Source organism: Phyllobates terribilis, unplaced genomic scaffold (assembly GCF_046119375.1).
Source record: "Phyllobates terribilis strain yellow unplaced genomic scaffold, ASM4611937v1 Scaffold_3__8_contigs__length_932513732, whole genome shotgun sequence".
Classification (NCBI taxonomy): Eukaryota; Metazoa; Chordata; class Amphibia; order Anura; family Dendrobatidae; genus Phyllobates; species Phyllobates terribilis.
In genome coordinates this window covers 477,662,397-477,687,349 of record NW_027362763.1, presented here as the reverse complement: position 1 = coordinate 477,687,349, position 24,953 = coordinate 477,662,397, and the positions used below count along the sequence as shown (strand labels likewise).

General features: G+C 41.7%; 1 protein-coding gene across 1 annotated transcript in view; it reads left to right on the top strand.

Moving 5' to 3' along the window:
• The window catches only part of HDAC2 (histone deacetylase 2), a 77,264-nt gene that overhangs the window by 29,732 nt on the left and 22,579 nt on the right, over positions 1-24,953 (top strand). The window contains exons 4-8 of the mRNA XM_073675875.1: positions 1,138-1,212; positions 12,520-12,658; positions 14,946-15,087; positions 19,617-19,709; positions 19,801-19,909. Coding sequence (XP_073531976.1) covers positions 1,138-1,212; positions 12,520-12,658; positions 14,946-15,087; positions 19,617-19,709; positions 19,801-19,909 — 558 coding nt within the window. The remainder of the gene's footprint in view (positions 1-1,137; positions 1,213-12,519; positions 12,659-14,945; positions 15,088-19,616; positions 19,710-19,800; positions 19,910-24,953) is intronic.

Here is a 24,953-nt window from a genome sequence, read left to right as displayed (position 1 = left end):
TCTACATAGAGCTTAGAAGGATTCAGCTAGTCAGTTTTTAATCATGTGATGTCATAGACCTAGGGGAAAACAGAAGAATTAACTAGGTAGAAAGTCAAAATGAGCAATTGTGAGTACTCAGTGCTATATAATATGACTGCAATATATTAAGAGGATAAAATCTTTGATGGCAGTGCTTCTTTAATTTTGTTTTTGTGGGGAATGATCAAAAAATGCTTTTCTACCTATTTCTATTTATGAAGGTGTTCACCATGTGGAATAAATTATGCATTTTGTAATATGAATTATTACAGCTGTGTGTTACCAATTATATATCTCTGTACCCCAAATTCATGGTGCTTTCCACTAACTGTACAGCGCCAGCATTGTAAATGTGCAACATAAGGCGCCAATGAGTTATACATGTTACTATTTTTGCAGAGGTCTTGGTTACAGTGTGTGTGTATAAAACATAGCATGCTATGAATTCTGTGCCATTTTTCCACTACATATAAAGGTGCTTTCACATAGTGTTTGGGAACCCATGCAGCGGCCCCATCTGGGCTTGCGTCCCAACCCCCCGCAAAACTGGATTCTGACTTATGTGCCGACGAGGCCATAGACTATAATTGTGCCGACAGAGTGCGCATGCATCATTTTCAGGCATGTATGCCTACTAGAGAGGGACACTCAGATGTCGTAGACTGCGTATACGCCCAAAAATGATGCATGGCGGAGCACACGTTCGTTCTTTCTGCACCATTATAGTCTATAGTCCCGTCAGCACATATGTCCGAATCATGTTCTTTGGGGGGGTTCGGACCTAAGCCCCGACGGGGCCACGGAATTGGTGCATAAACGCAATGTGAAGACACCCGAATGGGTTCTTCCTCAGCACATTCATTTGCATTGTGTTGTAATCTGGAAATCTGCAACAATTGCATCTGATATGTACTTGATTTCCGAAAGTTTCATTTTAAAAGGTGACGTACCTGAGCCCCAACTTTTGCTTACTTTTAATATGTGGATTTAATATTAGTCGCACTATGTGCATTATTCATCTAAAAGAAAGCTGTGGTTAGCCGTAGGTTAATCTCATTTATATCATGTAATGTGCAATGAGTCACCGCATAATAACTTATATTGTATATTATTCAGTCAATGTAGGAGAGGACTGTCCTGTATTTGACGGCCTGTTTGAGTTCTGTCAGCTGTCTACTGGAGGCTCTGTTGGTAAGTGTGCTGGATACCCCTATTATCTCATATTAGTAATGTATATATACAGTGGATATAAAAAGTCTACACCTGTTAAAATACCAAGTTTTTGACATGTAAAAAAAAAAAAATCATACCAAGAAGAATCATTTTAGAGTTTTTTTTCCACCTTTTAACCTCTTCCCAACATTTGCAGTATAGAAGTCATGGAAGGGAAGGACTTCCCGACCAATAGATTTTATATACGTCACGGCGATCGCTCGCGCTGGGTATTCATTTAACATCACAGCTGACACCTGGCTCTCACTGGGAGCCAATGAAGTGATTTGCAGAGGGGAGTATAGAGAATTGTCTGTTAGCTTTAACAGTTAGTAAGTCGTTAGTAGTTTTGGTCAGGGCAGTTTCGATGGAAGCCGGACTAAAGGTTGTCAAAGAGTGAGTTAGATGCGAGGTGGGAGGAAAGTTCAGCCTGGGCATGCTGTTCGAGGAGTTTGAAGGCAAATGGGAGCAGCGATATGGGACGATAGCTGGACGAAGAGGTTGGGTCGAGGGATGGTTTCTCCAGGATAGATGTGATCATGGCATGTTTGAAAGCAGAAGGGAAGGTACCAGAAATTAACAATAGGTTGAAGAAATGAGTTGGGGCTGTGACAAGCATGGTAGTGAGGTTGGGGAGGAGGTGGGATGGTATAGGGTCAAGTGCACAAGTAATGATGTGGGATTTTGAGAGGAGATGAGAAAGCTCTCTTTCAGTGATGGTGGGCAGGAAGGTTATGGGGGAGGGGCAGTGGTCTGTTGTACGTAGGGGTTGTCTTGGCTGTGCAGTAAAGACTTGTCTTGTTTGGCCGATCTTATTTTTGAAATATGTGGGAAAGTCTTCTGCAGAGATGATAGAGGAAGGCGTTATAAGCGTTGAATAACTGTGGTTGTGGGCTAAAGAAGATACGAGGGTTTTGAAGTAGTCCTGTTTAGCAGAGGTGAGGGTCAATTTGAATGTGAAAGTTGCTTTTTTGAATGCAGTGAAGGCTTCTTGCAAGTGTTTTTTCCAGCGACGCTCCGCACCCCTGGACATTTGCCAAAGATTTTTGGTGAGGTTGTTGTGCCAGGGTTGTCTTATTGACTCGTCACACTTTGCCATGCACGAGTCAATAGCTGGTGCGAGTGTGGCGTTGTAGAAAACGGTGGCACTCTGTGTCGTGGAGTGAAGGTATGGAGGACAGCGGTAGAATAGTCAGAAAGTGTGTGAATGTCTAGATGTGCAAGGTTTCTGCCGGAGGTGCACTAGTTGCTAGACATGGGGAAGGGGGAGCAGCCAAAGAGAACAGGGATGAGAAAGTGAGTAGATGGTGGTCAGATAAGGGGAGAGGTGAGGTTAAATGGGGAGCAGAGGCGGGTAAAGATGAGATATAATGTATGTGCACCCATGTCGGTGACTGCGGAGGACCACTGAGTAAGACCAAAGGATGAAGCAAGCGGCAGGAGTTAGGAGGCTGCTGACTGGTGGGTATCACTGGGGATGTTGAAGGAACTCATGATGATGGTTGGAATGTCTGCAGAAAGAAAGTGTCGGAGCCAGGTGGAGAAGTGGTCAATAAAGGCCACCATATGACAGCCACTTGGAGGTTAGAGGAAGGGAAGATACGGACAGAATGTATTTCAATACCAGGGAGAACGAGGGAGGGTAGACGTAGGATTGGGTTGAAGGTGCAGTTGTTGGAAAGTAGAAGACCCACTCCTCCACCATGTCAATTGCCGGGGCTAGGAGTGTGGGTGAGTTGAAGGCTATCTTAACACAGTGCAGCAGGTGAGGCTGTGTCGGAGGGCGCCAACCATGTTTCGGTTAGGCCCAGGAAGGATAGATTGCTAGAGGTAAAGAGGTAGTGGATGACGTGAATTTTATTGCAAACTGAATGGACGTTCCAAAGTGCTCCAGAAAAAGGGAGCAGCGGAGTGGGGGTCAAAGGAATGAGCTTTATGTTGCAGAGATTACAGTAGTTTCAAATAGATAGGGAATGATGGGAGAGAGAATTAATGGGGGTTATCAGTTTTGGAGGTCCAGGATTGGGAGATATATCTCCAGCAGTGAGGAGAAGGAGAATGGCCAGCTTCCTTTGTGCTTTAGTAGGAGGGATGTGAGGTTGAGGAGCAGGTCTGCAGATAAGGTCAGGTGGGGAGGTAAGAGGGAAGGTGAAATAATTTGTTTAGAGGGTGAAGAGGTTTGGGGGTAGCGAATGAGAGTAAGGATTAGGAGAGCTAAAACTGTAAGGGCTTATGCAAGTATAGTGAAAGGGTTAAGTGTGGGAAAATAGAGGCAATACAATTAACAAACATAACATTTTGGATCACTTTTAAGGCCTTTTTTACATTTATTCTGTGCTCTACGTACAAAGGGGCTGAAGGTTACATCCTTTAGTTTGTACATAATTAAGCATATATTGATAGTTTGGTTTTTATTGTAGTTAGGGGTTCTACTACTAAGTATTGTTCACTGTGACAGCTTAGGGTGTTTTTCTTGCATGGCATTAAGCCATTAATAGGTTGTCATTCTTTAAATGGTTGTAGTACTACTTTTCTGGAGTGTACAATTAGTACCAAATCACTATATAATCCAAAGGTATACTATATGGAGGGTCATAGGTGTCATTGTACATAGAACCATGCTCCTAACCAGATGTACTCGTGATATTCCTGTGGGTATATTATTGTATCAAGATCTGCTGCTGGCATCCACCTTTGCAAATGTCGACCAATGATGTCCAAGATGTGGTCCATGGGAAAATGGTCAGGAGAAGATGCAGGTCATGGTAGTATGTTTAGGCCACTCATGGGAGCACGAGCAACTTGCAGCCTGTCATTGTATGGAAAAAAGCGGATCTTGAGACACTTTGGAGAACTGGCCATACACTTGTTTGACGACCAAATCAATGTAATGCTGAGCTGTTAGTGTATCTAGATGGTTCTCTTGTGAAGGCCTCTTTATTGACCTCATGACATCTTAAGAACATGTTTTCTGTGAGATTGAATTTTTAAGAAAGAGCACTTTTTAGCCACATATTAGTATGAAATTCCACATTTTTTTACTATCCAATCATTTCTGCTTTCTGGATCTCTTGGTGCTATATAATCTTCCGACTTGAATTCTGTTGAAATTCAGAAGTGGCACAGTGGTGAGCATCAAGGCGTAGATGCATCGCAGCTAAACTAGCCAGATGGCATTTATTACAGACGGGACCAGTATAGCTGCATATGCGTGAATTAGCAGAGCCGAATATGCAGAGAGGTACTTTGATTAATTAGAGTGCGTGTGCTTAGAGCAACTTGAAACAGCAGAAACGAGTATGCATAAAGGGATGTTGGCACCAGTCTTTTTCAAGGCTATCGATCCAGACAATATGAAATGCCATAAGACATGCATGTGGTGTATCAAAGAGGAAGGACTGATATAGTTTAGTAGAGTGTATGGCAAAAGTATACATGAAAATTTACAACGGAAGCACTCAAGTAATCGACTCAATCAGCAGAAATTGATTTCAACAGTTGTCGCAAAGTGCAGGAAAATTGGTATCAGGGCATTTTATGTAGAATTATGTACCCCCAAATTTTCTAATATGCAGTAATCATTTCTGGAAAATAAACATACATGTACTAAACTTGATGTTTGATATTGTAGACCCAAGTGCTAAAGTATTCTCCATTGGCATTTGAGAAAATGGCCTGAACAAATAGATACACTACCGTTCAAAAGTTTGGGGTCACCCAGACAATTTTGTGTTTTCCATGAAAACTCATACTTTTATTTATCAAATGAGTTTCAAAATGAAAAGAAAATATAGTCCAGACATTGACAAAGTTAGAAATAATGATTTTTATTTGACAGAATAATTTTCTCCTTCAAACTTTGCTTTCGTCAAAGAATGCTCCCTTTGCAGCAATTACAGCATTGCAGACCTTTGGCATTCTAGCTATTAATTTGCTGAGGTAATCTTGAGACATTTCCCCCATGCTTCCTGAAGCCCCTCCACAAGTTGGATTGGCTTGATGGGCACTTTTTGATACCATACGGTCAAGCTGCTCCCACAACAGCTCAATGGGGTTGAGATCTGGTTACTGCGCTGGCCACTCCATTACAGATAGAATACCAGCTGCCTGCTTCTTCTCTAAATAGTTCATGCATAATTTGGAGGTGTGCTTTGGGTCATTGTCCTGTTGTAGGGTGAAATTGGCTCCAATCAAGCGCTGTCCACAGGGTATGGCATGGCGTTGCAAAATGGAGTGATAGCCTTCCATATTCTAAATCCCATTTACCGTGTACAAATCTCCCACTTTACCAGCACCAAAGCAACCCCAGACCATCATATTACCTCCACCATGCTTGACAGATGGCGTCAGTCACTCTTCCAGCATGTTTTCAGTTGTTCTGCGTCTCACAAATGTTCTTCTGTGTGATCCAAACACCTCAAACTTTGATTCGTCTGTCCATAAAACTTTTCCAATCTTCCTCTGTCCAATGTCTGTGTTCTTTTGCCCATATTAATCTTTTCCTTTTATTAGCCAGTCTCAGATATGGCTTTTTCTTTGCCACTTTGCCCTGAAGGCCAGCATCCCGGAGTCACCTCTTCACTGTAGACGTTGACACTGGCGTTTTGCGTGTACTATTTAATGAAGCTGCCAGTTGAGGAGCTGTGAGGCGTCGATTTCTCAAATTAGAGACTTTAATGTTCTTGTCTTGTTGCTCAGTTGTGCAGCAGGGCCTCCCACTTCTCTTTCTGCTCTGGTTAGAGCCTGTTTGTGCTCTCCTCTGAAGGGAGTAGAACACACCGTTGTAGGAAATCTTCAGTTTCTTGGCAATGTCTCGCATGGAATAGCCTTCATTTCTAAGAACAAGAATAGCCTGTCAAGTTTCACATGAACGTTCTCTTTTTCTGGCCATTTTGAGAGTTTCATAGAACAAACAAATGTAATGCTCCAGATTCTCAACTAGCTCAAAGGAAGGTCAATTTTATAGCTTCTCAAATCAGCCAAACAGTTTTCAGCTGGGCTAACATACTTGTGCAAGGGTTTTCTAGGGTTTTCTAAACATCCATTAGCCTTCTTACACAGTTAGCAAACACCATGTGCCATTAAAACACTGGAGTGGTGGTTGTTGGAAATGGGCCTCTATACACCTACAGTACAGACCAAAAGTTTGGACACACCTTCTCATTTAAAGATTTTTCTGTATTTTCATGACTATGAAAATTGTACATTCACACTGAAGGCATCAAAACTATGAATTAACACATGTGGAATTATATACTAAACAAAAAAATGTGAAACAACTGAAAATATGTCTTATATTCTAGGTTCTTCAAAGTAGCCACATTTTGCTTTGATGACTGCTTTGCACACTCTTGGCATTCTCTTGATCAGCTTCAAGAGGTAGTCACCGGAAATGGTTTTCACTTCACAGGTGTGCCCTGTCAGGTTTAATAAGTGGGATTTCTTGCCTTATAAATGGGGTTGGGACCATCAGTTGTGTTGTGCAGAAGTCTGGTGGATACACAGCTCATAGTCCTACTGAATAGGCTGTTAGCTGCTTTATTCTTGCCATAATACAAATTCTAAGTAAAGAAAAACGAGTGGCCATCATTACTTTAAGAAATGAAGGTCAGTCAGTCCGAAAAATTGGGCAAACTTTGAATGTGTCCCCAAGTGCAGTTGCAAAAACCATCAAGCGCTACAAAGAAACTGGCTCACATGAGGACCGCCCCAGGAAAGGAAGACCAAGAGTCACCTCTGCTTCTGAGGATAAGTTTATCCAAGTCACCAGCCTCAGAAATCGCAGGTTAACAGCAGCTCAGATTAGAGACCAGGTCAATGCCACACAGAGTTCTAGCAGGAAACACATCTCTAGACACATCTCTACAACAACTGTTAAGAGGAGACTTTGTGCAGCAGGCCTTCATGGTAAAATAGCTGCTAGGAAACCACTGCTAAGGACAGGCAGCAAGCAGAAGAGACATGTTTGGGCTAAAGAACACAAGGAATGGACGTTAGACCAGTGGAAATCTGTGCTTTGGTCTGATGAGTCCAAATCTGAGATCTTTGGTTCCAACCACCGTGTCTTTGTGCGACGCAGAAAAGGTGAACGGATGGACTCTACATGCCTGGTTCCCACCGTGAAGCATGGAGGAGGAGGTGTGATGGTGCTTTGCTGGTGACACTGTTGGGAATTTATTCAAAATTGAAGGCATGCTGAACCAGCATGGCTACCACAGCATCTTGCAGCGGCATGCTGTTCCATCCGGTTTGCGTTTATTTGGATCATCATTTTTTTTTCAACAGGACAATGACCCCAAACACACCTCCAGGCTGTATAAGGGCTATTTGACCAAGTAAAATGATGGGGTGCTAAGCCAGATGACCTGGCCTCCACAGTCACCAGACCTGAACCCAATCGAGATGGTTTGGGGTGAGCTGGACCGCAGAGTGAAGGCAAAAGGGCCAACAAGTGCTAAGCATCTCTGGGAACTCCTTCAAGATTGTTGGAAGACCATTTCCGGTGACTACCTCTTGAAGGTCATCAAGAGAATGCCAAGAGTGTGCAAAGCAGTCATCAAAGCAAAAGATGGCTACTTTGGAGAACCTAGAATATAAGACATATTTTCAGTTGTTTCACACTTTTTTGTTAAGTATATAATTCCACATGTGTTAATTCATAGTTTTGATGCCTTCAGTGTGAATGTACAATTTTCATAGTCATGAAAATACAGAAAAATCTTTAAATGAGAAGGTGTGTCCAAACTTTTGGTCTGTACTGTATGTAGATATTGCAATAAAAACAAGACGTTTGCAGCTAGAATAGTCATTTACCACATTAACAATGTATAGAGTGTATTTCTGATTCATTTAATGTTAGCCTCATTGAAAAAAATGTGCTTTTCTTGCACATAATGAAATTTTTAAATGACCCCAAACTTTTGGCCGGTAGTGTATATGCATATACAGTGCTGCTCACCATTATTGGCACCCCTTCATTTTTTCCATAGACTGTACAATATCTTCAGAAATAAATGGAAATGTATTAAAGTTATATTCTCAGGATTTTTTAATTAGTGGGCAAAGTAATGCAACAATAAAACATTGGTTTTCAACTTCCATGTTGCAATTTCAAAGAAGAAACAGAATAAACAGCATGTGCAGCAATAAAGGCCCCCCTAATTAATACTTGGTTGCAAACCCTTTGGCATTGCTGACAGCCTCCAAATGTTTCTTGTAGCCATCTATAAGCTTCTTGCACTTCTCAGCTGGAATTTTCTCCCACTCTTCCTTTGCAGTTTGTTGAAGCTCTTGAATGTTTGCAGGGTTCTTTTTCCCAATGGCAAGATTTCATCTCACCCCAAAGATTTTCAATGGGATTGAGGTCAGGACTCATTGCTGGCCATTTTAAATGAGTCCATTTTTTCTTTTCAACCATTCCTGTGTACTTTTCGATGTGTGCTTTGGGTCATTGTCTTGTTGGAGGACCCATGATCTTCAACTCAAACCAAGTTTTTTTACACTGGGTAGGATATTTTGCTCTAAAATCTCTTGATAATTCTCTGATTTCATGATTCCTGTGATACGGTCAAGGCCTCCAGTACCAGACACAGCAAAGCAACCCTACAGCATTATGGATCCTCCACCTTGCTTAACTGTTGGTAAGGTGTTCTTTTCCTTTTAAGCTTCATTGCGCCGTATGTAAACAAACTGTTGCTTTGCATTGCCAAAAAGCTCTATTTTTGTTTCATCTGTCCACAGAACATTTTCCCAGAAGGATTATGGTTTGTCAAGGTACTCTTTGGCAAAGATCAGTCGTTCCTTTTTATGTCTTTTCTTCAGCAATGATTTCTTCCTTCACCCATAAATCTCTGCTTGGTTTAGTGTGCACTATGTTACTTGTTGAAACCACAACCCCAGACTGTTCCAGGTTGGCCCTCAGGTCTTTTGATGTTTGACGTAGTGTTTTTTTCCACCATTCGCACTAACATTCGAAAACCTCTCTTGTAAATTTTCCTCTTTCTCCCATGTCCAGGGAGGTTCTTGACGATTCCATGCTTGACAAATTTCTTAATAAAGTTATGCATTGTTGAAACTGGCTCTTTGGAGATGGCCTTATACCCTTTGGAAGTTTTGTTTGATAACAATAGCAGTTCTGATGTCCTCAGACATCTCCATTGTCTTCACTATTGTGACAAAGGAACAGGGCCTACCATGAGGCTTTTTAAAACACTGAAGTCATCATTCATTGGCTAATTCATGTCACATGGGCACTGACAATTAATCACAGGTGAATCTCTTATGTGATTTACCACAGGCGAGTTAAAATGTGTTTCCATACTGAATTAATGTAAAGGGTGCAAATAACAGTGTCACAGCAAGCTTTAGGTTTTTCTATTTTTCCCTCCCATTGGTTTTTGTTTTAAATTATTGTTTATCATTTGCTCTTTTGTATTTAGCGCGCGTGCTTTATACAAAAAAACTGTTTCACTTGATCCATTTTTTTCAGGAGATATTCCACATTATGTACTTAAACTTCATGGGTGCCAATAACGATGAGCAGGACTGTAGGTATAACGAGCATATAGCATGTATGAAACATGGAGTACTATCATATAAGGAAACTCAAATCGAGGAAAGTAGGTAGGAATAGTTAGAATATGTAGGACAAAGCAGAGAGACCATTAACAAATGAGTAAAGACACTACTAGATGAATATGTGGATTGCTGGCAACTTATATTGTATCAGAATGCACAGCTTTGGCGCGGTGATACAGCATCTCACAATTAGTCTAATTTATATGTGGAAGGAATGGGTGACAAAATGTGGCGCACTATGTCATGTAAAGGGGTAAGTAGCATGTACGCCATGATAGATCAGCACACGTCACAGGCGGGTGTAGTTTGCACCGTGCCCAGGTATATGCGGCAAGTACCACAGTATGTTTTTAACTTAGTTCTGGTGGCTATATAGTGAGGATGAGCAAAAACTGAGGGTTTAAAAAAGCAAACCAGCACACTAAACAAAGAGAGTAAGTGAAAAAGATTTAAAAAATACACAAATTTGTTACAAACGTACTCTTAAAATGAATACAGTTATCGCTCCTATCAATAAATTTTAATTTATTTGTGCTAATCCCAATTGATATTACAACTGTCTAGAAATCATGCTAATCTTTTGGGCAATGGGACATAACTCACAAATCGATATAATTTTCTGCATGTATTAATAACCAAAGTGGCTCCATGTCCTATAATGAAGTGTGTATACAGAACTGATGCGTAACCCAGTGTCTCAAAATAATTCTTAATCATACATGGTCAGTTAGTGATCTGTGAACTGCATGTTGCCACCAGAGTAATGTTACAGCGTGTTATCCATGTACGCCTCCATATTGGGTCTAAGGGGAAATGTTTCTCCTTGTGGAAAGTTCTCTTATAGGCCTTGCAATACTTCTCTGCAAATTTAATTATACAAATAGCCTCTTCTGTAAATGGAGTTTGGCTTGACTTCTTATCCTAAGTCACATGGCAAGGCTCATTAAAGGGTCGATATTAACGTTAGGATTGCTGCCCAAATAGGTGGAAATAGAGTCCAAGTCCTCTTCCTCTGTGAAGAGGCTATTCACATTGCATGGTCAGGCATCTGATTGCAAATAAAATGGAGCAGGTCACATATATAAGCAAGAAATCCTGTAGAAATGTAAGTACAGTATGTCAGGCAAGTGATGTTTAAGCAGTGTTAATTACTATATTAGCATAATTTCCAGCCCACTCTATTCATGTACACAAGCGTCCATGTCCCCCATAAGTTAATGTGTTTTTGATCCAAAACAAGTGTTCATGCCAATGCGTCTGTAAGATGAGTGACTGCACACCTGCTGTAACCTTGTGTAACTTCCATAAAATCAGGTATGGACTTCAAGTAGCTAGATTAGATTTGGAGCTCCATACATGAAGTAGGAGATGCTCAGTCCACAAGGCATGTTCAATATACATCCAATTGGGATAGCGTCTTGACCCCACACCGACATGTTTCTTCGTCCTCCTTGGTACTTTTTCAGGTTTGACTACACCCTCAACATTGGAATTACAACATCAAGAAGAAAAAGTCGTGGAGTTATGGAAATCACGGGATCGATAGACATGTTGCTAATATGCAAATGATGAAAAAATGGAAATAAAATCTTCAAAGCATCTCAATTAATTCGGTATTGAGTATGAGCATCACATGCAGAACTATACACACTTGCACACCTTGACATGTTATCAATGAGGTTCTTAAAGGTTGACAGAGGATTGTTCTGCCACGCTGAATGGACTTGGGCAAATCATCAAGCACCTTTTCTGGCAGCTCCATTTGTAATTGCTGATCAATGACATCCCAGATGCTTGATGGGAGACAGATCTGGAGAAGCCTCAGGCCTTGGTAGCACATTTAGGCCACTCAGGCTGCTCACAGTAGCACCAGCAGCATGCAACCTGGTGGTGGTGTGCTAAAAAATGACTCCTGGGACACTTTGGGAAAATGGCCGTGCCACTAGTGCCACGATTGATCCTTTTTTATTTTCAAGTTAAATTGGGCATCACACATCATTCCTAAGGTGTAAGTGTCTACACAAACCATCATAAGACGTTTTCACGGCATTGTGTTCCACTGACCGCACACCACTACCGTCAAAGCTGTCATGGTGCAGAGCATAATGGCAATGGAGATTGTAATGGAGGTCTGTCTTCTTCAATGATGAGTCTCATTTTTGTCTCCGATGCTATGATATCTGGGGATTGGTCTAGAGACCGCATGGGCAGCATCATGAAGAAGCCTTCACAAAGCCATATTTCATTATTTACATTTTATTAAAATGTCTATAAACCCTGTGATTTCCATAGTTCCACAACTTTTCCTTCTTGGTGTTGCAATTTCAATGTTAAAGGGAACCTGTCACCTCGTTTTTAACTATTATACTGGCCCCACTGTGCCATTAGTGTGCAATGTGCATCACTACCATGTTTTTGTCAAAGAAAAGCTCCAAGTATTATGTATAACAAACACTTTATATCTTTAGGGGATTCCCCTACTACCTTTTCTTTCAGTCATAGGGGTGGTAGCTTTATCTTTTCAGTCACTGATCATACACTCTCTACTTTTGAAATTAGGCACAGCATTGCATTTGATTTCTGTGACTTGCCCGATATCACGGCAACCACGTAGTAATTCCCGTGCGTGCGCACTGCCCACGGATATATTATAGGATATATTAGTAGTTATGATTATTCCGCCCTGTAATGTTCCGCTTTATCTTTTAGCTGGTGCAGTGAAACTGAATCGCCAGCAGACCGACATGGCTGTTAACTGGGCAGGAGGGTTACACCATGCTAAGAAGTCTGAAGCGTCGGGGTTCTGTTATGTCAATGATATTGTTCTTGCCATTTTGGAACTACTTAAGTAAGTTAAAATTGTTTGTGATTTCTTTAACGTCTTGTTTATAAAATTTGTGGGATTTTTTTTAGTTTTTTAAAAGAATTGTACTTAGACAACCCCTTCTCAGTCATTGTTTTGTCCAAGAGAAATAACATCTATACTCCCCTCCAATGCGGAGAGCTGTGACTGCTCTCTCACTTCCTCTGGATGTCTAATTTGTCAGAAGGAGGGGAAGAAGTGACTGCTGATTGGCCGCAGGGATCATGTGGCGTAAAAATGTCACGCGAGCCCTGGGAGAGCCAATGCTGACACCACTGAAACTGCACTGGAGGTGAGTATAGGTATAGTTATAAGGGGGCATATAGTGACTGAGAAGAGGTTGTCCTGAGTAGTGAACAATCCCTTTAATAATATATCCTATTGTATAGGAAAGCACTATCTACTGCTGATGTATACCACTCTGAAGAGCAGTTTTTTAGCCACTGTTGAGATAAATAGGGAGCTGTAGTTATGTTCAGCATATGTGATGGAGCTTACCTGACGCATATGCCGCATGTTCATGATGTAATCCACAATATGAACACAACATTGTTTTGATACATTGTTTGGCTGTTTTAAAAAATGTTCCTGTATGCTGTGTTTTTTTACTTATTTATTTTAATGGGGGAGGGGGCGTTCTTGCATGCGATATGCTAGAAATGTGAGATGGTTTTGTTCAAGTGGTGGAACTGACATCACTGTTGATAAGAGGGTCCTACACCCTTTCTCAGCTGATGAAATGGCTACCATTATTATACTTAATTCTTTAGTTATGACATTATTGGTATACACTAATGTACTACCAGTGATTTCGTTTATTTTTTATACCTATTACGAACATTCTAAAAAAAAGTAGAGTCCACAGGACTATAGAATGCCATTTATTCAGGGGACGCCTAACCTTTCAACAAAAAAATTTAAAATACAGTATTAAACAAAGATGAGAAATTGGATTCCCAGAATGCCATAAAGGGACTCTGTTGGCACAGAATGGCTGTACAATCTAAGTCCCGTCGCTCGGTGCTTCACAACGAGGCTATTCATTTATATACACCTTCCAACCTGCTTGGTTTCCCTCCATCTCCTCCACCTCTTCTTTGATTGACAGGTCTGGCTTCATAGAGACAGAGAAGGGAGGAGATAGATGGAAATCAAACAGGTGGCAAGGTGTATTTAACGGATTGGACCCGCCATGAAACACCGAGCGCCTTTGCTTGGATTGAACAGTCCTCCTGTGCTAACACAGTCCCTTTAATCCTCCTCTTAATTCCCTTAACAAACAAGAGTTCTGCTTTAAAGATCACCTGTCACTTCTTCAAAAAATGTAATGATATACCTTGTAAAATCCCTGAGCTCCCCTTATTCTGCCGCTCTTTTCAGTTTTGCGCTGCATCACTCCATTGCGGAGATATTCACATATGTTTCTTCTGAAGCGCCGTATGTGAAATCTCCATTTTGCAGTCCATCTGGGCTTTTCATCAGGATTTTCTCTGGGGATGTGCACTTTCACCCCCTCCCTCCCCGACACCAGTTACAGCTCAACAGCTCATCTAGAAGTCTGTCAGTCTCAGAAACTGCTGAGCTGTGATTAGCATTGTCTGGGAAGGGTGAATGCGCACGCCTTCAGAAAAGACTGAAGAAACGCTCAGGTGGACTGCAAAGATTTCACATAGTGCACTCCAGAAAAAGCAAATATCTCTGTAATGGAGTGAAGCAGAAAACTGTGGCAGAATCATTGGTGTTCAAGGATTTTTTTCAAGGTATTTAAGAATTTTTTTTTTGATCAATTGAGAAGTCCTGTTTAAATAGGATTTACTCTCCCTCCCTGGGTCCAGTTCTGAGACTCCTTTGCTGATTTGTTTCAGTGTCTGTTTTCTTCAATATTGATGTCACTTAGACAGTGCTGCAGCCAATCGGTGGCCTCGGTGACTTTTAGCGGCTTGTGTCATCAACTTGTCAGAACCGCAGAGCTGAGTTACTGGCTGCAGACAATAATAGGCATTGGAAGCAGCAGCGGAGACTCTGTTGGACCCGGGGAGGGTGAATAAAGGCCAGTTTGATTTCTTTACACAAACAGCAGCCATGGAAGATGGTTTTCTGAAAATGGAAAACCCCAAGTTTACTGCATTCAGTCTAACCTACTTAGCCAAGTTAGGGGTTGCTTTGAAGTTATGTATCTGTTTTAGTGTTTATATACCAAAATGGTTTACTGTACAGTGATACTTACAATATCGCTGATTTCTAATGACTCAAACACAATTTTCCCCTTTAGGTACCACCAAAGAGTGTTGTATATTGATATAGATATCCATCATGGTGATGGTGTTGAAGAGGCTTTTTATACCACTGACCGTGTCATGAGTGTTTCTTTCCACAAATATGGGGAATATTTCCCAGGCACTGGAGATCTCAGAGTATGTATAGAATTGCTGCATGTAAACTACCGTGCCCATTGATTTGTTTTTGTGTTTCTGGTATTTTTCACAGCAAAACCTACATAGTCTTCAATGTTATTTTTGTAATCTAAAATACTGGAGCTCCAGGCCGCATTGTAAGGTCATTGAATCAGGTGTGTTGATCTTCAATCATGCAACCCCAGTGATTAAAGGGAAACTCACTGCTCCGTGCACTCAGGGAGAGGCCTGTTAGTCAAGCGGGTCAGGGAGGAGCTACCAGGGACCTTCCTTGAACTAGTTAGCCAAGACGCATAATCCATGGCCGGCCTTTCAAGGTATGTTTACTTTTGAATGCCACAGCGTTTAAGGGTAAAATATACCTGCTATCTCACAGCGAGTGTCTAATTCACGCTGGCCATGATTTAGGCAGCAGGAATCTGATGACAGATTTTCTGTCCGGTAAGTAACAATCCCTCATACCCCTATGTCTACGCAAAATTAGGTTATTGCTCTCGGAATTCAGCTACACAAAAATATATATATATATTTTTTTTTTCATAAGAAGAGGTTTTTATTATGCAACAGTAGAGACCAGAAGTGAACAAGTTATTTTGACCACACATTGAAAAAAAAAAAAAAAAGTTTGCATGACCCTATACAGCCTGCACCACCATCTCTGATTGAATAATGGCCATGCCTCCTGGTAATGTCTAAGGCTGTGTGCCCACGTAGCGTTTTTCAAGCGTATATGCTGCGGAATTTCCGCAGCGTAAACGCTTGAAAGACGCATGTAGATCCGCACCCCATGGTCCCCAATGGCATTCCGCAATGTCAATGCCCATGCTGCGGATTTTTCCGCAGCGTATATGCTGCAGTCAAAAATCCGCAGCATGTTCATTAATTTTGCGGAAGCGCTGCGGAATCAATGTGCGGATGGTACCCAAGTCTGGAGGAGAGGAGACTCTCATCCAGACCTGGGTACCAAAGAACCTGTAAAAAAAAGAATAAAATAAAGTTTATACTTATCTTCTGATGTTTTCCCTCCGTCGCGCTGTTGTCTGAAGGACCTGCCACGTCATTGAGTCATGTGACCCACCACATGACTCAATGACGTCACCGCAGGTCCTGCACACAACAGCGTGAGCCGCTCAAGACTCCGGACGGGGCAGAGAATGCATCAGAAGGTGAGTATAAAGTTTATTTTTTTATTTTTTACCATTCTGAACAAGTTGTCAAGCACTTTTCCAAGTGATGCTTGGAGAAGTGCTTGATAACCCGCATGCGGAAATGCATGCAGTGACGCCTCACAAACGCTTCTACCTGGCGGGAAAACCGCATGTAATATCCGCATGCGATTTTCCCGCCAGGGAGAAGCGTAAAAAATATGCTTCAGGTCCGCAACGTGGGCACATAGCCTGACTGTCCTTAGGAATATCAGGGAATGGCACAGTGTAGATTTATAATAAAAGATGATCCAAATCTGTTATATTATGGAAGATGCAATTATAAATGTAGACATGTCCGGAGAGCTGATAAGTCCTCTTTAGTACTTTTCATTTCTTAGGATTTCAGAAATACAATACCGCAAAGTTAGTGTAAACCTAAGGCTATGTGCCCACGATGCAGAAATGCTGCATGTTTTTTACGCTTCTCCCTGGCATGCGGATTTTACATGCGTTTTTCCCGCCAGGTAGAAGCATTTGTGAAGCGTCTTTGCATGCATTTCTGCATGTGGGTTATCAAGCGCTTTTCCAAGCGATTTTAGCATCACTGGGAAAAGTGCTTGACAACCGGCATGGATTTATAGTAATGTGACCAAGTTAGTTAAAAAAAGGAATTAGAATGGTGAAAAATAAAAAAAATAAAGTTTATACTCACCTTCTGATGTCTTCCCGGTGGTTTGTCTGCTCCGTCCAGTGTCGTGCACTGCTCGCGGTGGTGTGAAGGACCTGCGGTGACGTCATTGAGCCATGTGATGGGTCACATGACCCAGTGACGTCATGGCAGGTCCTTCACAACAACGTGAACATTGCAAGACACTGGACGGAGCAGACAAAGCACCGGGAAGACATCGGAAGGCGAGTATAAACTTTATTTTTTATTTTAAATTCTTTTTTTAACAGGTTCTATGGTACCCAGGTCTGGATAAGAGTCTTCTCTCCTCCAGACTTGGGTAACATCCGCACATAGAAACGCATAATATCCGTGCGTACAAATGTACTGACACGGATAATATGCGTTTCAATGCAAGTCAATGGCAGCAATTACTCTGCGTGTCCGCAAAATTAATGGACATGCTGCGGATTTTGGAGCGCAGCATAAACGCTGTGGAAAAATCCGCAGCATGGGCATTGACAGTGCGGCTTGTCATTGGGGACCATGGGGGGCGGATTACCAAGCGTTTCCCAAGCGTTTATGCTGCGGAAATTCCGCAGCATAAATGCTTGTAAAATACTACGTGGGCACGCAGCCTAATAATTAAGCCACAGACATCCCTCTCTGAATGGTATGATACTGTTCATCTGTCTGGGTAAAAAAAAAATGTCCCACAGTAAGCATATTTAAAGAGGTTTCTGGGCACCGAGGAAATGATTTACTTATGCTTACTTATATAGTGCGATCATATTCTAGGCGCTTTACAGATATTGTCATCACTGTCCCCATTGGGGCTCACAATCTAGATTCCCTATCAGTATGTTTTTGGAGTGTGGGAGGAAACCGGAGAACCCGGAGGAAACCCATGCAAACACGGGGAGAACATACAAACTCCTTGCAGATGTTGTCCTTGGTGGGCAGGACCCCACTCTAGACAAGGAAATGGAGAAAATAAAATATCATGTAGTCCCCGACTTATGAACAGCCGACTCACGTACAACTCAGTCACAAAAGTAAGATGTATAAAAATAATAAAAATGAATACCTCATTGCTGACCTTTCTGGCCACCATCCAGCCCCCTCTATATATCTATCTATAGATATTTATATTGATAGAGATATATATATCTTTTTCTATGTACACATTTGGGAAGTGTAAGAAAACCTCAGGGTTTTTTTTCCACATATTTCGCATTATTGCACAAAACTTAATATATGGACATCTATGGATGATTTCTTTGCCGTGTGTACATTGGATGGGTTGTTACCGACTTCTGGTGAGAATTCCATGTCAATAGCACCTTTAGAAATATATTTACTTAAAAAATTGGTGACATGATCAATACTGTATCTGCCTGTCCTTGTAATTGATCGTCAAGCCCACTTGTTAACTTTTTTTGTTTTAATAATCCTACAGCTCACTCACTCCACCTACAGTGTACTGAAAGGGAGCAATGTGTCATAATGTATTCATTTATTATAATCAGGGCTGTGGAGTCTGGGTCAGTATAAAATGGACCGACTCCGACTCCTAAAATATACAATAAATTGGGTACAGTAGTTCAATGCAGTTTGTGGGGAATATTTTTTCATAAGAATTTGGGAAAGTTATGAAATGTCCTATAAATGTCTCTCCTATTCCTGATCTAAGGGTCTTGACTTTTAGCTGAGATGAATTTGTGCTACAGTAAATGTATCACTTAAACCTGAGCCATGTATGAGGGAGTCGCAGTTGGAGGTTTGGCTTACCGATTCCACAGCCCTGATTATAATGTGTAATCTAGCACTCTGGAAGCCTTGCTCCATCCCTTTTAGGTAAAGTCATTAGTTGATTAAGATTAGTTTTGTTCTGTGTGGAGCCTGTGCACTGCCTCTATGTTCTCCCTGATCTCTGTTCCTCCCTGTTCACATCACCAGTCACTCACATCTTACAAGTGATCAGATGCCACGCCACACCATTACATCACTACTCCGAGAGCTGTGCTTGACAGACTACATTCTGGTCAAAGCACAGACAGGAAATGTTTGTACTCTGTGCTTTGAACAGATTCTACCAGGATGTCAGGCGCTGGAGGTCACATGACCACATATGACAGCTCAGGAGCAGAGCAGAATGGTATTAGCAAATACATTGTTTCTTCATTTCAGATGAGCATTATAATATTTTATTAATCTATGTGCCTGGAAAACCCCTTTAACTTGCAAAGTATTACCTAGGCTGGAAACATTGTAACAAACCGTGAGTATAGGTCTTTAGAAGTGAGCACAAATATATCCATTTACTAATGGGATCTGTATAATATAAAGTTACTGAAAACTGTAAATCCCCTTAGAAATGTTCATTCAACTCCCTAATGTATGGGGGTCACTAACAAGTAACAACTATTATCTGCCTAATTTATCAGAATTTTTGTATTTAGCAAAAATCTGTACATGACATTCCTGGCAATCTGTCATCAGCTGCACTATACACAAATTTGGCTACAATGCCCTTGTGTAGTTTTTTTTAAGGGCAATGTTGCTGATAATAAGAGTAGATGCGGTAATTGCTATATCTGCAGTAGCTTTACATCTTAGAAGGGTGATCCTACACTATATTTTTGAAAGACTTGTGAAGAATGGGATTTGTTTACAAAGTTTAGCATTTTCTTTTCCTTTATTATTTGTCTTAGGATATCGGGGCCGGTAAAGGAAAGTATTATGCTGTCAATTTCCCAATGAGGGATGGGATCGATGATGAATCTTATGGACAGATCTTCAAACCAGTGAGTTTATTGGTTGCTGACCAACCTTCACACTGCTTCATAACTTGTGGCAAATGCTAATGACATTCATACGGTCATTTCTGTGATGCAGATAATATCAAAAGTGATGGAAATGTACCAGCCCAGCGCCGTGGTCTTACAATGTGGAGCTGATTCATTGTCTGGGGATCGCCTTGGATGTTTCAATTTAACAGTGAAAGGTAATGCAAGCTGGAAAATATTATTTTTTTTAGAAAATTAGCAAATTGTCTATAAAGCTGTTTATTGTGGTCTGAAAGCCTCCCTAACTTTCTGCTCTAGAAACTTAGTATGGACCCATTAAAGGGTTGTTAAAAAAAAACTAAAAATGAAGCTATACTAGATCTGGGAAGTGTAAGAAAACCTCAGGGTTTTTTTCACACTTAATTGAGCCTCAGGGCAAAAGTTAGGTGAAGTCAGTAAACCCGTTCACCCCGAGACCTGATTTCACCTTCCTGACCAGGCCAAATTTTACTATTCTGACCACTGTCACTTTGTGGTAACAACTCTGAAACGCTTCAACGGATCCCACTGATTCTGAAATTTGTTTTTTTTGTGACACATTGTACTCTATGATGGTGGTAAATTTTAGTTTATTGGCGGGGTTTTTGCATTTATTTGTGAAATTATCGGAAATTTGTTGAAAATTTTCAAAATTTTGCAATTTTCTAATTTTAACGGCCTTAAACCAGAGAGTTACCATATATACTCTAGTATAAGCCGAGGTAACTAATTTTACCACAAAAAACTGGGAAAACGTATTGACTCGAGTATAAGCCTAGGGTGGAAAATGCAGCAGCTACTGGTAAATTTCCCCATCCTGGTAAGTATTGCCCCCTCATCCCCAATCTTGGTATGCATGGCACCCCTCATCCCCCCCAATCCTGGTATGCATGGCACCCCTCATCCTGCAATCCTGGTATGCATGACCGCCTCACCCCCCCAATCCTGGTATGCATGTCCTCCTCACCCCCCCAATCCTGCTATGCATGTCCTCCTCACCCCCCCAATCCTGCTATGCATGGCCTCCTCAACCCCCCAATCCTGCTATGCATGGCCTCCTCACCCCCCTATCCTGCTATGCATGGCCTCCTCATCCCCCCCAATCCTGCTATGCATTGCCGCCTCATCCCCCAATCCTGGTATGTATGGCCCCCTCATCTCCTAATTCTGGTATGTATGGCCCCCTCATCTCCTAATCCTGGTATGTATGGCCCGCTCATCTCCTAATCCTGGTTTTTATGGACCTCTCATCCCCTAATCCTGGTATGCATGGCCCCCTCATCTCCTAATCCTGGTATGTATGGCCCCCTCCTCCCCTAATCCTGGTATGCATGGCCTCCTCGTCACCTAATCCTGGTATGTGTGGCTCCATCACAACACAGTTAAAAAAAAAAATAAACACTTATACTCCCCTTCCTTCCTCACCTCTGCTCCAGCGCTGCGTCCTGTCTGCAGCAGCTCATGTCAGCATCTGAGGCGCAGCGCGCGCTCTCAGACATTGCTGTGAGCTGCTAACAGCACATTTGCTCCTCTCCACACCGGGACTATGTGCGTGGAGAGGAGCGAATGTGCAGTTTCTTTAGTAGCGGGCACAGTCAGCAGGACTCCATGGGGCAGGAGACGAGGGAATATTCATCTCCCTTTAGCAGCGGGCACGGAGGAGGGCTGAGCCACAGCTCCTGCTGACCGTGCCCGCTCCTACGCCGCCGCAAACCCCTCTGCTGCCTCAAACCCCCCCCCCCCCCCCCCCCTTCCCAGCTATCTACAAACGGAATCTGTATATACTCTATATATAGAGTATGAGCCGAGGGGGGCTTTTTCAGCACAAAAAATGTGATGAAAAACTCTGCTTATACTCGAGTATATATGATATGTCACTCAAAATAGTTAATAAATAACATTTACCACATGTCTACCTAACATCAGCATCATTTTTGAAACATAATTTTTGTTTTGTTAGAAGGGTTACAAGTTGACCAGCAATTTCTCATTTTTCCAACAAAATTTACAAAACTATTTTTTTATGGACCACATCACATTTGAAGTGACTTTGAGTGGACTGTGTGACCTAAAATACCCCAAAGTAACACCATTCTAAAAACTGCACCCTTCAAAGTGCTCAAAACCAAATTCAAGAAGTGTACTAATCCTTCAGGTGCTTCAGAGGAATTAAGGCAATGGGGAAGGCAAAAATGAAAATATTAATTTTTCCCACAAAAATTGTTGCTTTAGCACCAATTTTTTCACTTTCACAAGGGTAACAGGAGAAAATGGACCATACAATTTGTTGTGCAATTTCTCCGGAGTACACCGATACCCCCCGTGTTTGGTTTGGACGCACGGCAGGGCTCTGAAGGGAAGGAGCTCCTTTGACATTTGAAGTGCAGAATTGGCAGAAACAGCGGATACCGTTTCACGTTTGCCGAGCCCCTAATGTGCCTAAACAATTGAAACCTTCCACAAGTGACCCCATTTTGGAAACTACACCCCTCAAGGAATTTATCTAGAGGTGTGGTGAGCACCTGGAACCCACAGGTGCTTCACAGAATTCGATAATATTGAGTCGTGAAAATGAAAAAAATACTTTTTTCCCTCAAAAATGTTGCTTTAGCCCCAAATTTTTCATTTTCACAAGGATAACATTAGAAAATGGACCCCAAAAATTGCTGTGAAATTTCTCCTTAGTACACCAATACCCCATATGTGGTGGAAAACTACTGTTTGGGCACACAGCAGGGTCCAGATGGGAAGTAGCACAATCTGACTTTTGAAGCGCAAAATTGGCTGGAATGGATAGTCTATGCCATTTAGTGTTTGCAGAGCCCCTGATGTGCCTAAACAGTGGAAACCTCACACAAGTGACCCAATGTTGCAAACTGCACTCCTCAGTGAATTCATCTAAGGGTGCAGTGATCATATTGACAACACAGGTGTGTCAAAGAACATTATACCATTGGGCGGTGAAGAAAAAAAAGTTAAATTATTACCACAAAAAATATTGTTTTATCGCCAGATTTTACATTTTCACACTGTGAAATCGGTAGAAATGGCACCAAAATGTGTTGCATCATTTCTGCTGAACGTGGTAATGCTCCATGTGTGTCTGTACAGTACTGCTTAGCCACACGGCGAGACTTGGGAGGGACAAAGCGCTTTATGACTCTTGGAGCACAGATTTTCCTAGAATAACTTGTGGGCTCCATATTCAGAGCCCCTAAGTGCCAGAAAACCAGATTCACCCATCGGGTGACCCCATTTTGTAAATAACATCCCTCTGTGAATTTATCTATAGGTGTAGTGATGATTTTGACTCCATGTGTGTTTTTCCGAAACAAGCGGCAATAGATGTTGCTGAATGAAAATTGCAAATCTGCCATTGTAGTGCCCTTACAGTGTGCCCAGTACATTATAGTGCCCAGTACGTTGTAGTGCCCAGCTTGTGCTTATAGAGACACGCACCACGTAAATTAAGCTGGTTCTCATAGCTACAGTACTGACAAACATGTGAACACTAAATGTGGATTTGGGAGCGCTGAATTCGCTGGATTTCCTTTGTGGGGTGAGGAGCCATTTTGCTTTTCCAGAGCCTTTGTGTTACCAGTAACGTGGAAGCCCCCTATATTTCTGTTAACAGATGACGGACCTGAGTGGGTTCTTTTTTTGTGGATTGAGTTGAAGCTTTATTGGGAACATTTTACATTACATTTAGGATAACATTTATCCTTTGCTCTACGCTGAGCACTTACATCGGGGTTTCCATCTAAATATAGCAATGATGTGATTCAGATGAAACCCCTGAGGGATCCATTCACTATAATGAGGCAGCAGAGTTACTCCGCACTTCGTCTGGCCTCTTTTCAGCTGTGTCCTTCTTTTCAGAGGTGCCCAAAACTGGTTGACCGCGCTTTTATGCACGCCTAAAAAGAATGACACAGACGGATCATAGGCCAGAAAGAGCATGCCTCCATTTGCCTAATCACCACCTGCAGCTCCTTACATGTACGGCGGATGTCGTGAAGGGGTTAATATTGGGATTTTTAATTCTCTTCTACTTTTTGACTGAAAAAATAAGACAAAAATATATCAATTGTAGGGATTCAGCTCTGTTTGACATACACAGCGTTTACACAGGCTAGAAGTATCTTTGTCCTTACAGGCAGGTTTATTAAAGTTCATAAGTCTGCACCATAAACAAATGTACAGCCTTCTGGCATAAACCAGAAGCAAAACAAAAATAGTCCATATAGCAATATGGCTCAGACATTCAGGTATCACCACATGGCTTAGTCTGACTCTGATAAGGACTGACCAGCACAACAGGTCTTTCCTCCTATTCACACAGACAATTAAAGATCAGTTTAGCTGTCCTTTACACCTGCTGCACCTCCTGTATTGAAGGATGGGAACGACCAGTCCCGCCCAGCTTTATTAGTCGTTCCTAAAACCTTGACCCAAAATCCGGGCCTATTAAAAACACGTCTCCGCGCTATAGGTGCTGTAGCCTGCTTCTCCGCTTTTTACATCACTTATTCTATAGCCACCTCGGTGACACATATACTCCATCCAGGATCTGTTCAGCTGCTTTCCTACACAATGTATAGAAAAACGCGTGGACAAGTTTAGTTCCAGTGTCTAAAATTTTGGACATGTCATAGTGACATTGCTGAGGTTTTGATTGGTAGGCTTCTGGGTGCTGAGACCCCCACTAATACTTCATAGCTTAGTAAATACAGTTGAAACCACAAGTTTACATATACTATATAAAAAGACACATGCATATAAATATCTGACATGAAATCAGAATAAACCTTTCCTTGTTTTAGGTCAATTAGTATTACCATAATTTTTAATATTTGCCAAATGCCTGAATAATGAGAGAGCGGAATGTTTTTAAGGCATTTTTATTACTTACTGCAAAGTCAAACGTTTACATGCATTTCATTAGTATTTGGTACCACTGCCCTTAAACTAAATGACTTGGGTTAAACGTTTGGGATATCCTTCCACAAGCTTCTCACAATAGTTGGTCAGAATTTGGGCTCATTCCTCCTGACAAAATTGGTGTAACTGATCCAGGTTTGTAGGTCTCCTTGCTCGCACCTGCCTTTTCAGCTTTGCCCATAAATTTTCAATAGGATTGAGGTCAGGGCTTTGTGATAGCCGCTCCAAACCTTTGACTTTGTTATCCTAAGGCCACTTAGTTACCATTTTGGCAGTATGCTT